Here is a 14397-nt window from a genome sequence, read left to right as displayed (position 1 = left end):
TTTCCGCCAGCAGGGCCCTGGCAGGGATGTGCAGTGCAGCCAAGGGATGCTGAGCTGCTGTCCATGCCCTCTCCTGGATAATTCCTGGATAACAGCTGGATCTCGGTGCTGCTGCAGCCTCTCCCATGCTGCGTGGTGAGCAGGAGAACCCGCAGGGATGAGTTTGGGAATGCTGGGGGCAGACGTGAGGGCACAGAGGGAGATCCCAGAGCTGTGCTGTGGCAGGGACTCCTGGCCCAAAGGCAGGAGACACAACAGCCCTACTCCCCACCTCTGCTTTCCCGACCTTGAGCACTGTTAGTAAATCCCTAATCCCCGCAAAATCATTTATTTGGGACTGTTTAGCTCTAAACTTTTAACTGCTTAGCTCTCCTAAATCCACAAGCTCATTAGCTCTCTTCAGCTGTGTTAATAACAATAATCTCTTTAATGGAAGCAACTTTGGACAGGATTTACCTTCCCAAAAAACTCATTGACTGTCAGTAAATACCCCTCTACCCTCTAATTCTTCCCCAATTAACAGGGAGCTGATCAGCAGCTGCTTTGCCCGGGGCAGAGGCCAGGTCAGCCCTGGCTCAGGCCCTGAGCTCAGGCAGGAGCTGGAAGCTTTTCCCAACTCCTCATCCTTCCCTGGAGTTTGAAGCACTGGGAAGTTTGTCCCAAACGGGTCAGGCTGGTGTGTCACCTCTGCCTGGGCTCCTTTGGGACTTGCTCTGGCTCTGCTGCTGGAAATCCCCCCTGGGGTGGAGGGAAAGGCTCCTGCTCCAGGAGTGTGTCCATGCAGGGTTCCAGCAAGGCGGGGGGGTTCTTGGGTTTGCCTTGTTAGAGCTGGGTTTAATCAGCTCCTTGTTCTAAAATCTCTTGGTTAACAACGAAACAGCAGCAGCAACAACAAAAGGATGAGCAGTTTATCATTAATTTGCCATTCAAGGATTTTCCTTTCATCTCCAAGTTTCCTACATTTCACATTTTCTAGCACTTCTGTTGTCTGCATTCCCTTTTTTCCCTCTATAACACTCTGTCTTTTTAATGGCTGCTTTGATTTCTGTGGTTTGTGGAAGGGGTTTCCAGCCAGGCCTGGCTCTTGTGGCTGCAGCATCCCCGTTGTGGTTGCATCTTCCTGACAGGAAAAATAAGCCCAACCTCCCCTCCCCTGCTCCAGGGTTCATCCACATCACACTCCATAATTCCATTCCTGCTACTGGCTTTGGGGAATTGACCTTTGTGAAGCAATAATCTATTTTTGAGTGAGTTTGGAGAGGAAAACCAAAAGTCTAAACCAAGTCAATATTGACCACTTTTTTGCATTCCAGGCTTTCCATGGGGAGGCTCCAAAGCAAGAATGTGGTGGTGGCACAGATCACACATGTCACAGAGCACACTGATTTCACTCCTTGCACCAGTGGGGATTTTCCTGCTGGATAATTTGGGTCTCTCTCATTATCTCATACCGTGATAAGGCTGCCCCAAATGCCAGCCCATTGCTGCTCCACTGCTGAGGAGTTTGGAGAGGGTTTGAAGGGAGCTGGATAAAATAGGATTGCACTTCCCAGCTGACAGCTCTTGATAAGAGCCTCAGTGCTGCTCCCCGCTCCTTTTGTTTGCCCTGGGAGCTTTTCTGCCTTCCTGGGTCCTGCTCAGCTTTGGGAAGCCCTGGCTGTGGTTCCTGCTGGCAGGTGCAGCTCAGGTGGGAAATCCGGACCATCTTCAGGACCTTTAGTCCTTCTGGTGTCTAATAAATCATTTTGGAGGTTGCAAGTGGCCATTTGTGTCGCTCTGAAAAGGGGGACAGAGCAGAGGAGAGGGGTTAAGAGGGAACTGAGTCAAGCCAAGGTGAGGTAGAGGCCAGTGCTGCCCTGGCAGGGACCCCAAACCGCCCCGTTCCCTGCGAGTTCTGCGTGGAAACAGCGGGGAAAAAGCTTTGTGTGTGCTCAGTGGGGCCAAGCAGCCTCCAGCACCTGTCCCAGCCTCCCCCCACCCCGCTGCCCTCTCTATATTTACCCAGGGGGAGCCTTCCAAGAATGGAAGTGGTAAGATAAAACCCCAGAGGGGCTAAAATTAGCCCCGGCGCCCCGGGCCGGTCCCGCCGTGGCATTTCAGCTGTGAGCTGTGAGCTCCGGCCCCTCACAGCCCCGGCCATCCCAGCCCTGCCAGATCCTCTCCTGCTCTGCTCCTCCTGGGCTTGAACCGCGGGAGGACCCCCATGGGACCCCCCTGGCCCCAGGTGCTCTGAGCATCCCCCACGCCCAGGTAAGGCGGCAGCAGCGGCACTGGGCGGGAGGGGAGGGCACTGGCACCCAGAGGGACAAATGTGTGCTGTGTGTGCTCTGGCACAAGCTCTCTTGGGGGTCTGCAGGTGCCTGGAAAGCTTCTGGCAGCTCAGGGGGTGACAAAACAGGGAGGGTGGGCATGCCCTGGCACAGGGTGCCCGGAGCAGCTGTGGCTGCCCCCTGGATCCCTGGCAGTGCCCAAGGCCAGGCTGGACAGGGCTTGGAGCACCCTGGGATGGTGGGAGGTGTCCCTGCCCATGGCAGGCGTGGGATGAGATGAACTTTTAAGTTCCTTTCCAAACCAAATCATTCTGTGATTCCATGAATTCTGCTCTGGGTTCTTCTGGTTGAGGAGCCTCCCTCAGCTCCCTACACACGATCTCAGGAGCCTCCTTTGGAGGTGCTGTTTGTGTGTTCAGGAAGTGTTACAGCTGCTCTTTTACTTTGCACAGCATTTCCCTTGGGAATGTAACTGGGAACACAACTTGAGTCCTTTTGGCTCAAATCTGCAGGGACCCCTCAGCCCATGATCCATGTGGGAAGATCCCAAGGCTCCAGAGCTCACTGCTGGCGTGTCCAATGAAGAGCAGCAGCGTTAGAATTTCCCACATTTCTGTACTAATTGGGCTTTGGTGCCACCAGACTTGTCTCAGTGTCCCCAGCTGTGCTGCTGGCCTTGCTGGGGTCCCCCTGAGCCGGTGTCCCCGTGGGTGATGTGGGACAGGTCCGCCGGTACTGCCCCGGCACCTACGGCCTCAGGTGCACAACGGGGCCATTGCTCCGTGCAGCCCCTCGGCTAATTAATGAACTGTTTGCTGGGCTCCTTTGCTGATTAATTGCTCTGTTCAGCTCCTTGGCTCCCCCCAGGACAGGTCAGCCCCAGCTCTGCCTCCACCGGCTCTCCCGAGGAAACCTGAGATGCCCCCAGGGCTGCCGAGCCATTCCTGTGCCCATCCCGAGTGTTCCCAGCTGCTCAGGTGCCAGCCTGAGATCCCGTTCCTGTCCCCCCATCCTGTGCCCAGAGCCCAGCGAAGCTGGCAGGGTTCAGTCCCGCTCGGTGTGATCAGCTCAGCATTGCCACCCTTCCCCCAAATCGCTCACCAGAAACATCCCAGACCCTTCGTGCAGTGCGATCCCCCGGCTCAAGCAGGCAGGAGGGAGGAAAACTGGAATTCTAACGCTGGCAGCATTTTGGGAAGGGAAGTGCTGGAAGATGTTTGATCCCTAACCCAACTGACCACTTCACATTCACCTCATGCCTCAGGACTGGGGACAAGGGATGGAGGGACAGGACACAGGGAATGGCTTCCACTGACACAGGGCAGGGCTGGATGGGGGATTGGGCAGGAATTGTTCCCTGGCAGGGTGGGCAGGCCCTGGCACAGGGTGCCCAGAGCAGCTGTGGCTGCCCCTGGATCCCTGGCAGTGCCCAAGGCCAGGCTGGACAGGGCTTGGAGCAGCCTGGGACAGTGGAAGGTGCCCCTGGCATGGCAGGGGTGGCACTGGGTGGGCTTGAAGGTCCCTCCCAATCCAAATCCTTCCATGATTTTATGGGAACCTGACCCACGTACCCCCTACACCCCTGAGCTCCATTGTTCCCTCAGCATTTCATCCACGTGGATTTTCTCACGCGGTGCCAGGGCCATTAGCAGCATCCTCATCCAATGTTTGTCCACCTTTTGGGGAATCTCCTTTATATGGAGTATGAACTCACACTAAAATGCAGCTGTTGGTGTCAGGGTCTGGCTCTAACCCCGGGGTGGTGCTGGTTCTGCTGTCCCACAGATCTTTGGCCTCATCCTTGACCATGAAAGCAGCACATGGAGCACAGAGCGGACAAAATGAGCCTCATGGACATCAACAAGATGTTCTCCCTGCTGCAGCCCAGGGATGACGAGGAGGAGGACAGCAGGGAGAGTGAGGAACTGAGCCAGGCCGTGTGCCAGGATGACCACAAAACCCTGGACCGGCTGCTGTGCCAGGACAGGTACAGGAGGCTCCTGAACCGCCGCAGCGGCTGGGGCGTGCCCAGCACGCCGCTGCGCCTGGCGGCCACGCGGGGCCACGTGCGGAGCCTGCGGGTGCTGCTGGCACACGGTGCCGACGTGGACAGCCTGGACGTGAAGGCGCAGACCCCGCTCTTCGTGGCGGTCAGCAACGGGCACAGCCACTGCGTGCGGGCGCTGCTGGAGGCCGGCGCCAGCCCCGCGGGCAGCGCCTACAACAACTGCTCGCCGCTGCTGCTGGCCGCCAGGGACGGCCGCGTGGACATCGTGCGGCAGCTGCTGGAGCACGGCGCCGAGGCCAACGTGCAGGCCAGGCTGCCCGAGTGGGCGGCCAACTCGGTGGCCTGCTCGGGGCCGCTGTACCTGGCGGCCGCCTACGGGCACCTGGAGTGCTTCCGCCTGCTGCTGCTGCACGGCGCCGATCCCGACTACAACTGCACCGAGCAGGGCGTGCTGGCGCAGATCCGGGAGCCCAAGACCCTGCTGGAGACGTGCCTGAGGCACGGCTGCCGCGCCGACTTCGTCCGTCTGCTCATCGACTTCGGGGCCAACGTGTACCTGCCCAAGGTGCCCGCGGACAGGGCGGCCCCGCGCAGCGAGGGGCTGGAGCTGCTGCTGCAGGCCAGAGGTGACCCGGCTGTGTGCCCCTGGGTTGGGGTGGCTCTGATTCCCTCTTCCCAACAGCCATACCCAGGGTTTCCTTCAGCCTCGGTTCCCTTCACAGCATTCCTTGGCTGTGTGGGTCTGTGGCTGCCCCTGGATCCCTGGCAGTGCCCAAGGCCAGGTTGGACAGGGCTTGGAGCAGCCTGGGGTAGTGGAAGGAATGGAATGAGATGAGCTTAAATTCCCTTCTCAACCTAAACCCTTCTGTGATTCCATGATTCCCACAGCCTGGGTTTACCTCACTTGTTGGGTTACCAGCTGCTTTTCACCCTTGCTCTCCTGTCTGCTGCCCAGCTTGGGCTCCCCTGTACTCCCCAAGTCTAAAATCCTGCACTTATTTCCATGTGGGGATGGAAGATTTCTTCTCCATGCCCAGCTCCTGTGGGAGCTTGTGCCCGAACCCATAGCCTCAGCCCCAGCACAGAGGTGGAATTTTCATAGGATAATGGAATTTTCATAGGATCATGGAATGGTTTGGGTTGGAAGGGAACTTAAAGATCATTTTGTTCCAACCCTGTCTGGTTTGCTCAATCCACGTCCTTTTCCTTCGCATGATGCCGGGTTGGAGGGCAGCAAGGTTGTGTGTCTTGAGGGTGACCATGTGATTTTCCTTCCACAGCTCATCCCAAATCCCTGCTGTCCCAATCCCGGCTGGCCGTGAGGCGTCTCCTGAAGCAGCCTGGCTGCTCGGCCGCCCTTGGAGAGCTGGAGATCCCCACAGTCCTGGCCAAATACCTGCAGCACCAGCCGTGATCCCAGCCTGCGCCCAGGGACACCCACTCTGAGCACCCCTAAAACCTGCTCCACCTCCTGGGAGTGGATCCCTGAAATCTGCGAAACCCCTGGGAATTTGTGGTCACAAGTTCATTTTTATTGACGAGGTGTCTCCAGAAAGCAGTGCCCACGTGCAAAGGTGGGAAGGGAAGGGAAGGAGGAGAGAGAACAGGAGACCTCAGCTTGTGGCTTGCAGAAAAGCAAGGATAGAGCAGGATCTGATTCCCCTGGGTTTGCCTCAGACCATCTTTACTGAGGGATTTTACACCTTCAGCTGATTTTGGTTGGAAAAAGGGCTGGGAATGGGTGTGGAAGAATTCTTGGCAGTAAGGATGGGAATTCCTCCCAGTGAAGGCAGGACTGGGGCTGGCCCCGGCCATGTGTGCCCACCCCAGTGGGGGCAGAGCTCCCAGCTGGCAGCACAGGAGGGGCTGGGAGATGTATCCAGAGCCCCAGCATCCTCACCCCTCTCCCTGCCCCAGCTCTGACCCTAAACATCATCTTCTCATCCCAAAAGTGCTTCATGTGGCACCGAGGGTCTTTCATGAAAGGCAGGTTTGAATTAAAAGTGTTCTGTTATTGGTATGAAACTGTCGTGGCCTGTCTGTGAAACATCCCATGTCTGGCAGCTCTGCCAGGATGGCTGGGAAGGGACAAGGGAATCGCTGCAGATGGGGAATTTCAGGCTGGAGTGGGGCATCCCAGCACCACCTTCGTGACCCTCCATCCCTCCCACCTTGGACACCGGGATCACCCTCACCAGTGGGGGCTGGAGGAGCCTTCCTGGCTCTTCCCACAGCCAGGAGCTGATGGATGAATCCCACTGCCCCTTGGCAGCTCAGCACCCACCCAGCAGCGATGTTCTGGACCCCTTGTGGGATGCAGCAGAAGGCATCCCACGGTTCATTCCTTCGAGCCCACCCCAAAGGGAAGCGCTCCCAGGGCTCAGAGCTCCGTGTCAGCAGCTCCAAGGGTTGCTCTGGGCCAAACACAGGCACCTCCCTGCAGCATTTATGGGCTGGTGTCAGGGCTTGTGGGATCTATTAATCAGCATCTATTAATTAGGCTGTGGGGCTTCTCCCAGGGGAGCATTAGAGCTTGGAAGCAGCCTGGACAAGGTTCCATAGGGAACGATGACACCGGGAACACAGCGGGAGATGGGGGTGGGAGAGGCGGCCCCGCGGGGACATTGCCACGCTCTGCTGTGACTCCCACTCGTGGCATCCTTGCTGTCACCCTCATGTGGGGATTTGAGGGGCTTCCGAGATTTGGGGGTCCCAAAAATGGGGAGGAGTCCTCACTGTCGGGCTGCTCAGTGGGTGTGGGACTGCGGGTGGAGCAGGCGTGCAGCGGGTGGGTGGCTGGCCGTGGCGTGGCGCGGGTGACGCCCGTGGGTGACACGGCACACGCAGGGAGGTGTCCCACGGCAAACACGCCGTGTGGCCGCCCCCCGGTGTCACACACAATGTCACATCCCTGACCCCCGCAGTGTCACAGACCAGGACAGGACATGCCCCGTGTCCGTGACCCCGCGTGTCCCGCGGGTGTCGCTCCAAGGCCGCGCCCCCGTGCAGGGCCACGCCCCTCACACCGGGTGACCACGCCCCCTTGCCAATCATACCCGCCGACGAGGCCGCGCCCCCAACGCGGGGACCCGCCCCGAGGCCACGCCCACTCCGCCACCAGGATGGGCTCGGATCGCCCCGGGCCACCGGGGAAGACACCGTGGGACGGCCGTGAGAGGATACCGTGGGGCCCGCGCCCAGCGGCCACGCCCCGTTACGGTCACCCCTCCCCGTTACACTGAGCCCAACGTGGAGACCGCGCCTTCCCTCACGCAGAGGCCGCGCCCCGTCAATCACGGCGCCCCGCCCGCGAGGCCCCGCCCTCTCCGCCCCCCGTCAGGAGGCCCCGCCCCGCCCGTCACGCGGCGCCGCCCCTGCCGCCCGCGCCGGGCGGACCCGCGGCCCCGCGCCCCTCGCGCGGCCTGAGGGCTGGGCCGGGGCCGGGGGTGCCGCGGGTCCGGGGGTGCCGCGGGTCCGGGGGTGCCGCGCTGCCGCCGCCCCGCCGGTAAGTGCCGGGCTCGGCCCGGGCCCGCGCCGCCGCTCCCCGCGCCCGCCGCGCCGCTCCCCGCGGCCCGGCCCGACCCCCCCGCCCCACGCGTTTTCCCGGATCCTCCCGAAAGTTTGGGAGCGCGGCGGGGGGAGCGGGGAGGGCCGGGCCGGGCGAGCGTCCCCGTGCGGGGCTGGGCGGGCCGGGGGTCCCTGAGGGTCTCCTCTGCGGGTGAAACGCTGCATTTCATTGTTACGGTGCTGCTTTTTGTTGCTTTTAAACCTTATTTTTCATGTTTTGTTGGTCGTGGCTCTTTGCCCTCGGTGCCCTTTATTTCATTTTTATATATATTTCATTTTTATCCTTCTCCAGCCTCCCCTCCGCAGCAGTGCCTGTGCTGACGTGGAGCTGGAGAGGAATGATTCCCAAAAGGAATTTCTGAAATCCTGGCTGTGTCTCATGCCCTTCCCCGGCTGTTTTCCAGCAGCCCCAGTCCAGGTGCGGGTTTGGGGTCGTTTCACCCCCAATTTTCCAGCAGCCCCGCACATGTCCAGGTGCGGGTGTCTCTCCCAGGCCCGTCAATCCAGGTCTCTCCAGAGGCTTTGGAGGCACCCGGGACTCGTGGTGGGCTCTGGCAGAGCTGGAAAGGGCCAGCTTGTCGGTGGGGAGGTGGCTGTGCCAGCCGGCTACGCCCCAGCTGCTGCTTCCAGTGGGACAGGTGAACGTGAGGGATTAGCAGCATTCCCAGAATTCCAGAATCATGGAATGGGTTGGGTTGGGTTGGGAGGGACCTTAAAGCCCATCCTGTTCCAGCCGTGCTGAGAGCAGCGATGCCAGATCACTATAGAGGCAAAGAGACCTGAGGAGTAAAAATAAACCTGGAATTGCAGGTTTGCTGTGGGGCTACAGGAGCAGAGAGCATCGTTGGGGTGTATTTTTAATTTGGGATCTCTGGCTAAACACCTCGGGAAGGTTCCGTGGCCTCCCGTCAGTCAGAGCTCAGCCTAGGGCATTAGAGCTTGGGAGCACATTAGGATTTTATTGCATTTAATTTCTCCACCCTCACCTCTGCAAAAGAAACATGATTATAATTGTTTTGTTTCTCATGTTCCTGACAGCAGGCCAGGGTCAAATTTCAAACCTGCCTCTCTGCTTCCGGTATAATCTGATCAGGGTGTTCACAGTGGGCGTTTTTAAGGCGATTCTCTCTCTCTGCACAGATTATTTTAAAAACAACTGAAATTTTCAATAAAAAAAGCCAGGGTAGTAACCAAAGTGGTTTTTCACTGGACACGTGTGTAGGGAGGGCTGTGTCCTGGTTTGGCCTCCCTGAGGATGCTCTTTGGAGCCTGGCGTGAGCGCTGGGAGGGGTTTGGGGAGGTGCTAGCTCTCTAAGGTAGCCAAACCTTATCACCCTGGGGACAGAAAATCTGGGAAGCTGCAGGGCTTGGAGCGAGGAGGTGCAGGGCTCAGACCTGCCTCTCCCCAGGGATGCTATCCAATGGAGATGTGTGGTTTTCCTGCTCTGGCAAACTGGTAAATTTAAGCGACATTTTGGATTTTGGAAGTGCAGGGAGAGCTTGGAGGCTCGTCCAGCTGGTGATGGAGCCCTGAGACCCCGGTGCCTTCAGCTCTGCCCCTTCTGCTGGCTTGTGCTCACCTCTGCCCTCTCCCTGTGCCGCAGGTCGGCGGTGATGTGTCCATCCCTGCGCCCGGAGCGCCGCGCTCCCGAAGCCGCCGCTTCCAGCTAGATCCAGCCCGCCCCGCTGCCATGGAGACGGGCAGCCCGGAGGAGCGGGACGGAGGGGACCGGCACGAGGGCGGGGACGCCCCTCCCGACAGCGCCAACGGCTCCGTGGTGGCCGCGGAGCCGCAGCCGCCGCCCCCCGGCAAGCTGAGGAAAACGGCCTTCAAGCTGTTCGGGGGCAAGCGCAGCATCTGCACCCTGCCCAGCTTCTTCGGCGGCCGCGGCAAGAAGGGGCTCAGCAAGTGCAAGACGCACGACGGGCTGAGCAGCGCCGCCTGTGACAGGGGCACACAGCCGGACAGCCCCGCGGGGGGCAGCAGGGACGGGCAGCCGGGCCCTCTGCCCAGCTCCCGCAGCGCCCAGCTGCCCGTGGACACCGGCGCCAGGGGGGGCTTGGGCCAGCACGACAGCTCTCCCCCTGGGAGCATCGAGGGCTGTGACAAAAAGCCCAACGGGGAGAAACCCTCTTGCCCCAGACCCAAAAAAGGGCTGAAAGGGTTTTTTAACAGCATCCGGCGCCACCGGAAGAGCAAGGCTGCCGAGAGTGAGAAAGCAGAGCTCCCTGAGTGGAACGGGGACACAGAGGAGGCCGGGAATGCTGCTGGAATGGGAGTGGAGAGCCGAGAGGCCGTGGAGGGCAGGGGAGCAGGGCCGGTCCCTGAGGCCACGGCCTGCCCAGGGGACTCAGGGGGTGACTGTAGCTGTGGTGAGGCTGCTGAGCCCACGGGCCCCACGGCTGATGGAGGCAGCTCCGAGGGGGACACGGTGGCCCTGCCAGGGAACGGGGACCTTCCAGATACAAAATCAGAGCCTGAGGCTGCTGCCTGCACGGAGTTTGACCATGAGAGTTTGCTGCTGGCCTTCCACCCTGACTTCATGGACAGCGAGCCTCCCTGCCTGCACTCCAGGGAGCTGCTGAGCCTCATGCTGGGGGACGTCACCTCCCTGAAGAGCTTCGACTCCTTGACGGGGTGCGGGGACGACATCGCCGAGCCCGACATCGCCGAGAGCAGCATCTCAGTGGAGCGCAGCCGCGAGGCCGCCAAGCGCAGCTCCTGCCTTGTCACCTACCAGGGCGGCGGCGAGGAGATGGCCATCCCCGAGGAGGCCGAGGAGTACCTGCACCAGGTGTGGGACAGCGGCGCGCCGGGGGACAGCAGCTACGGGGCACAGGTGTCCAGCAGCAGCCTGGAGACACACGCCTCTCACGAGGCTGACGCCCACCCTTATGTAGGGGACGCCATGGACGGTGTAGACCTCCTGACGCCCCAGAGTGACCAGCAGGAGTCTGCCCCAAACAGTGACGAGGGCTATTATGACTCCACCACGCCAGGGCCGGATGATGAGACTGGAGAGGAGCTCAAGAAGGACCGACTGCCCCGGGACAGCTACAGCGGCGATGCACTTTACGAGTTTGATGCCCTGATGAGCCCCTCTCACGGTGAGGAATCCCTGTTCGAGGGCAAAGTCCCACCCCAGGGCATCTTCAGCTACTTCATGGACTTCTGCCTCCCTGCAGAGAAGAGCCTGATCCAGCAGATAATGGATCAGAAAAGAGGGCTGATGGAAACTGAAGAAGAGGGGCTTGCAGCCATTCAGAAAGAGCTTCTGTACTGGGAGCTGCAGAGGGAGCCGGTCCTGAAACGCCTGGATGTCTCCGGCAAGGAGAAGTGTCCCAGGGAGAAGCAGTGCATTGAATGTAAAAGCAGAGCAGCCAGCTCCATTGGCAAGAGTCAGAGTGGCCTTGGGAGTGAGCAGGTGGGCTCACACACCCCGAGCCGGGCTGTCAATGGTGGGGTTGCAGTGGCTAGGGCTGAAAATCCAGAGTGGAGGGATTTTCCAGGGACTCTGTGTCCGGAAAACTGTTACAACAGCCAAACAGCCCCCGGAAGTTGCCTTATTCCGCTCACAAAGAACAACCCGGGGTTGAGTGCAGACCTGGACTGTGGCATGTTTGGGGACTCCATCCACGGCAGCGTGGCCCCAGCCAAGGCAGGGATGTTCCCGGGGTTCAGGCTCGCGGATCAGGGGTGCGGCGGCGGAGCAGAGCTCGCCCCCGGTGAGCCCCAGGCGGGCAGCGAGCCCGAGCACGCCGTGAACTTCTCGCAGGCGCTGGTGGAGTTCGCCAGCAGCGGGACCCTCTTCTCCAGCCTGTCCGAGAGCCTGGGGAGCTCGGCCTCCAGCTCGTCCTTCACCCAGAACCTTCCCGCCCTCCCCACCATGGTCACCTTCGACGTGGTGGATGTGGAGCAGGACGGGGAAGGGGAGTGTGAGCAGCACCCGGAGCTGACCGTGGGTGAGGACATCGCCGAGGCCTTTGATGATGGCTACGGACAGAAAGAGTCCTTGGCTGAATGTGACGAGAGAATGTCCCCGGGCTTCTCCCCGGGCTCCTTCCAGAGCTGCAACTGGGGGGTGGCCAGCCTGCCCCGCCACCTGCGCCTGCACGGCCTGAGCCCCTCCCTGCCCGCGCCGCTCTCCGTGGACCGGAGGAGCCGCTCGCTGGACACGGAGAGCCTGGAGTTCGAGCTGGCCGAGCCGCAGGGGGCCCGGAGCGGCCCCCAGCCCGGCCAGCTCTGGGCCCGGCGCGAGGCTGGCAGGAAGGACTCTGCTGGAGCCAGGAGAAGCAGGAGCAAGGAGGAGGGCGAGCTGGTGGCTCCCGAGGGCGGCTTGAGCTGGCCGGGCCTGCGGCACCTCCAGCACGGCACCAGCACTGCTCCCGGCGGGATGGAGCTCTGGGGCTTCGCTCCAGCCGGCACCGTGGAGAGCGGCTGGGAGCCATCGGAGCCGCCGGACACCGTGTCCCCTTTCCTGCCTCTCTCCCGGGGTGGCATCGGGGAGGCTCCGGAGAGGCGGCCCCAGGAGCCAGAGCTGAGCAGGCACCCGCTCCGGCCCTCCAACCTGCCCCTGCAGCCCGAGGCGAGGCAGGCCCGTGAGGCGCCCGGGTCCCACCGCTACCACGGGGACGTCCCCAAGCTGTCCCGCCTGTTACCCCTGGGGGAAGCGGAGCTGCCCCGGGGCTTTGGCTTCACCTGCTCCCCGGAGCACCGTGCCAGGGGCAAACCCGTGGGCATCGCCCAGGGCGTGCCGCAGCACCCCGGGGACAGCAGTGGGGACGCCGAGAGCCCGGAGCGCTGCGCCGAGCCCCTCAAGGGCAGGGCCAGCCCGGGGCATGGCAGCTGCCGGGGCACCCTCTGCAACGTCACCAACGCTGAGTAGCTGCAGGAATGTCACCGTGTCACCAAGCCAGGGGGCTGCGGGAATGTCACCATGTCACCGACGCTGAGTATCCACAGGAATGTCACCCAGCTGAGGGGCTACAGGAATGTCACCGTGTCACCACGGCTGAGTATCTGCAAGAATGTCACCGTGTCACCACGGCTGAGTATCTGCAAGAATGTCACTGTGTCACCAAGCCAAGGGGCTGCAGGAATGTCATCATGTCACCATGCTGAGGCTGTTCCAAGCAGGGGTGAAAGGGGGGAAAAGGGAGGGAGAAAACCGGGAGCAGTTTGGGGGTGGCTTGAGTTTGAGCTGGGCTGATGCTCCTCTCCTGCAGCCATCTGTGGCCTTGCCCCTGTGGATGCTCCAGAGGGGTTTGGAGCTGCCTCCAGGATTCCTTCATCACCTCTGAGGCACTTTCTGGTTTTCCAGTGCTCTCCACCACCAAGTGCAGCAGCAGCCCCTGGCAGAAGCTGGGCATGGACCCATTGCTGGGGTTTGTGCAGGACTGGGGCTGGGAGAACAGGCCTTGGGCAGACCTCTGAGGGAAATGGGGCTGTTTTCCTCTTCTGGGTGAAATGTTTTGGTTCAGACTCACTTTGAATGTTTTCCACTCTGGGCTCAGTGTGGGGAGCTGGGAGGAAGGGTGCTTCTTGTTCCAGAGCAAGGATGAGGTGAGGCAGCTGGAGAGGGGAACTTTGCAGCAACATTTTTATTTATTTGATTTGTCCTTGCCCCAAAGGAGAGCAGGAGCTTTTGTGTGCGTGCTGATAATGTTCTCCAGGTGTAGTTTCAGTTTGCTCAGAGAGATGTGCTGTCCATGGTGTCCCTTTGAAGAACAAAGTGTTGGTCCCTTCTTTGTTGTGGTCTGTCTTCACGGTGCAGAATTCCTGGTGGAAGCCTTTCTTTCCCGAGCTTTTTCCCGGCCTCCTGGCCTCTCCAGGGCCATGGGGACTGGGATGAGGCCTTTGAAATAAGCTAAATTTGCATCATGCCTGTAGCTGTGAAGTGGCAGATGCTGTTACTTTATCAAAAGGAAGCTTTGTGGCTTTTTAATTTAATTTTATTATTTTACGGTTGTTTTCTTTGCATAAACCCACAGGAGGAAAGTTTTGTGTTCCTTGGAATTAGGGATGGACTGTAGCTACATTGGGCTTCACTCCTCCTGACTGGAGGGAACAAAAGCTGGAAGCTGCTGGAGATTTGGGATTTTTTGCCTCTTTGAAGGAGTGTGGAGGAGGGACACAGGCTGAGGGGACAGACTTTGTCTGGGGGTTCCTGTGAGCTCCTGTGACATCTTTTCCAGGCTCCTGGTCCCCTCCATGATCCCAAACCCCCTCAGCTCTGATCCAAACCCCCAATCCATGACACAAAACTGCTTCCCTGTCCTGTCCAAGCCCTGTGTTCTGATTTAATTCCATTACCAGTGATTTTTGTTTCCCCCCACCTCATTGCCATTTTTCTTTGCAGCAGAATTTGTAGCATTCAAAAAAAACAATCCCAAAGTGGAAATGCCGGAGTTTTACCACATTTGTGGAGTGAGGGAGGGCTCAGCCTGGGCCAGGCTCGATTTTCCTGCTGAGTCCTGCCCTGCTGGGTCACCCTCCCACTGCTCTCCTGCTCCACGTGGCTGTGGCTCCTTCAGCTGCTCCCTGCCATCCCT

At 60.1% G+C, this 14397-nt stretch overlaps 2 protein-coding genes across 3 annotated transcripts; both read left to right on the top strand.

Annotated features, from left to right (window-relative positions):
* The first annotated feature begins 4058 nt into the window (after positions 1-4058).
* Positions 4059-6263, top strand: ASB12 (ankyrin repeat and SOCS box containing 12). The gene is made up of 2 exons (XM_063416873.1): positions 4059-4904; positions 5559-6263. Exons 1-2 carry the CDS (start codon positions 4091-4093, stop codon positions 5690-5692), a joined length of 948 nt encoding a protein of 315 aa, XP_063272943.1. The 5' UTR covers positions 4059-4090; the 3' UTR covers positions 5693-6263.
* A 1366-nt stretch (positions 6264-7629) lies between these two features.
* Positions 7630-12816, top strand: AMER1 (APC membrane recruitment protein 1). 2 transcript variants are annotated; one of them, XM_063416975.1, is made up of 3 exons: positions 7633-7783; positions 8138-8263; positions 9450-12816. In XM_063416975.1, exons 2-3 carry the CDS (start codon positions 8225-8227, stop codon positions 12729-12731), a joined length of 3321 nt encoding a protein of 1106 aa, XP_063273045.1. In that variant the 5' UTR covers positions 7633-7783; positions 8138-8224; the 3' UTR covers positions 12732-12816. The 2 variants fall into 2 exon arrangements, with proteins under 2 accessions (XP_063273046.1, XP_063273045.1); XM_063416976.1 differs by lacking the exon at positions 8138-8263 and having other exon boundaries at positions 7630-7783.
* Positions 12817-14397: the final 1581 nt, after the last annotated feature.

This window comes from Prinia subflava, chromosome 20 (genome assembly GCF_021018805.1).
Source record: "Prinia subflava isolate CZ2003 ecotype Zambia chromosome 20, Cam_Psub_1.2, whole genome shotgun sequence".
NCBI lineage: Eukaryota > Metazoa > Chordata > Aves > Passeriformes > Cisticolidae > Prinia > Prinia subflava.
Note: the sequence above shows the minus strand (reverse complement) of the source record. Positions and strands in the feature narration are given on the sequence as shown.